The following is a 2273-nucleotide window of genomic DNA, read 5'->3' as shown; positions in this document are numbered from 1 at the left end:
AACCTGCCCTGTAGCATCTTTGTGTTATCTGAAAGCCCCACGGGGAGACACACAAGTTCTGTGATGGAGAAAATGCTGTTGGGTTGGTGGAATGAGTCCCGTGTGTCCTTGGGTACAAATGTGGGGCTGAGCCCTTGAGAAGAGGATGGACATTGGGTGGACTGTGGTGGATCCATCAGCTCTCAGTAGTTTCAGGATGGTTTTTAAAGGAAACATGGGAGGGTGATCATCCTGTGTAGGGGACAGGTGAAAGCCCAGAGAATCCTGGAACAGGACAGGGTGACAGACCTCCTCCCCTCATTCTCCATGCACCACCTTGCCTCAGAGAACTTGCTCTGTTCTCCCTGAGCGCAGCAGCAGAAATGCTGAGAGTTTCTGACATCAAAAATAGTCAAGTGGAGATGAAGAAAAGCTGTTGAAAAAACTCTAGAACATTTAAACAGACTTTACCATTCCTGGTCACTGGCAGTGGGAGTACAAGCTGACAGAGACTTCTGTATTAACAGGGTTTCAAAGTGGAACACGAGGACGGGTTCCCTGTCCCCCTCTCACGTCTGCACGGCAAGGCTGAATTGTAAAAACCCTGCATGTAATTGCCCTGAACCTGAAGACCCACTCAGCCAGCACCAACCAGGGCTCCCCAGTTGCAGTTTAAGGAAAATCTGCTAGAAAATCAAAAGGCTGTCAGTGTGATACAGAAGAATGGTCTGTGGGAAAAGGCTTTGATTTTACTGAAAGAACTTTCTCCTAACCTGTCACTGATCTTTTCTCCTTGAACAGGCCCCCATGGCCAGACACAGCAAATGTCCAACAGCAGCTCCATCAGCCACTTCCTCCTGCTGGCATTGGCAGACACGCGGCAGCTGCAGCTCCTGCACTTCTGCCTCTTCCTGGGCATCTCCCTGGCTGCCCTCCTGGGCAACGGCCTCGTCATCAGCGCCGTAGCCTGCGGCCACCACCTGCACAGCCCCATGTTCTTCTTCCTGCTCAACCTGGCCCTCACTGACCTGGGCTCCATCCTCACCACTGTCCCCAAAGCCATGCACAATTCCCTCTGGGACACCAGGACCATCTCCTATGAAGGATGTGCTGCACAGCTCTTTCTGTTTGTATTTTTCATTTCAGCAGAGTATTCCCTCCTGACCATCATGTGCTATGACCGCTACGTGTCCATCTGCAAACCCCTGCACTACGGGACCCTCCTGGGCAGCAGAGCTTGTGCCCACATGGCAGCAGCTGCCTGGGCCAGTGCCTTTCTCAATGCTCTGCTGAACACAGCCAATACATTTTCCCTGCCCCTGTGCCATGGCAATGCCCTGGGCCAGTTCTTCTGTGAAATCCCACACATCCTCAAGCTCTCCTGCTCACACTCCAAACTCAGGGAACTTGGGCTTCTTTTGTTTTCCATCTGTTTATGTCTTGGTTGTTTTGTGTTCATGGTTTTCTCCTATGTGCAGATCTTCAGGGCTGTGCTGAGGATCTCCTCTGAGCAGGGACGGCACAAAGCCTTTTCCACCTGCCTCCCCCACCTGGCCGTGCTCTCCCTGTTCCTCAGCACTGGCACATTTGCCTACCTGAAGCCCCCCTCCATCTCCTCCCCATCCCTGGATCTGGCCCTGTCAATTCTGTACTCGGTGGTGCCTCCAGCCCTGAACCCCCTCATCTACAGCCTGAGGAACCAGGAGCTCAAGGATGCCCTGAGGAAAATGATGAGTAGATGCTTTTCAGGAGCAACAAACTGCCTGTTTTCTTCTGCATAGTGTTCAGAATGGAACTCATGAAAGGCCCAACAGGCCTTCCCAGGTCTTTGGAAGTATTCAATTGGGTTTTCTGGCAGAAAATTATCCCAAATTATTTTTTTTTTAATCACCTCCATGTAATTCACTGTCTTCCTCTTGAATTTGACCAAGAAGCTCTGTAAACCAGGGTGTGTGCTATTGCTACATTTGAAGAAAATAAACCAGCTTGCAGTGCTGTTTTATCTGGGATCCCAACTCTGAGACCTGCATGAAATAAGAAGGGAGAAGGGGAAAAGAGTCCCAGCACAGCTACACTGCCAGGGAGCAGCAATGCTTGGTCCTTTCAGTGCTGCTCTTCCCAGCTCCGGCCTCTCCTTCCCAGCCCTTCTGTGGCTGTAAGGCCGCAGTGCTCTGGCACATTGGTCACTGTCCTGCTGCGTGTCCCTGCTGTGACCACAGGCAGGGACTGGCCATGGGCACTGCTGGGACACAGCTGGGCTCCAGCACAGCAGCTCCAGCAGCACAGGGAGGGCA

At 52.1% G+C, this 2273-nt stretch overlaps 1 protein-coding gene across 1 annotated transcript; it reads left to right on the top strand.

The window, feature by feature from the left end:
* The first annotated feature begins 737 nt into the window (after positions 1–737).
* LOC136304185 (olfactory receptor 14J1-like) lies at positions 738–1760 on the top strand. The gene has a single exon (XM_066207813.1). It carries the CDS (start codon positions 804–806, stop codon positions 1758–1760), a length of 957 nt encoding a protein of 318 aa, XP_066063910.1. The 5' UTR covers positions 738–803.
* The last annotated feature ends 513 nt before the right edge of the window (positions 1761–2273 follow it).

This window comes from Chamaea fasciata, unplaced genomic scaffold (assembly GCF_029207755.1).
Source record: "Chamaea fasciata isolate MVZ Bird 193981 ecotype frontalis unplaced genomic scaffold, bChaFas1.0.hap1 SCAF_56, whole genome shotgun sequence".
Lineage (NCBI taxonomy): Eukaryota > Metazoa > Chordata > Aves > Passeriformes > Sylviidae > Chamaea > Chamaea fasciata.
This window is presented reverse-complemented; position numbering and strand designations above follow the sequence as displayed.

Bases quoted from the DNA above. Each gene is read 5' to 3' on its own strand.
- LOC136304185 (XM_066207813.1), top strand. From the start codon at position 804: ATGTCCAACAGCAGCTCCATCAGCCACTTCCTCCTGCTGGCATTGGCA.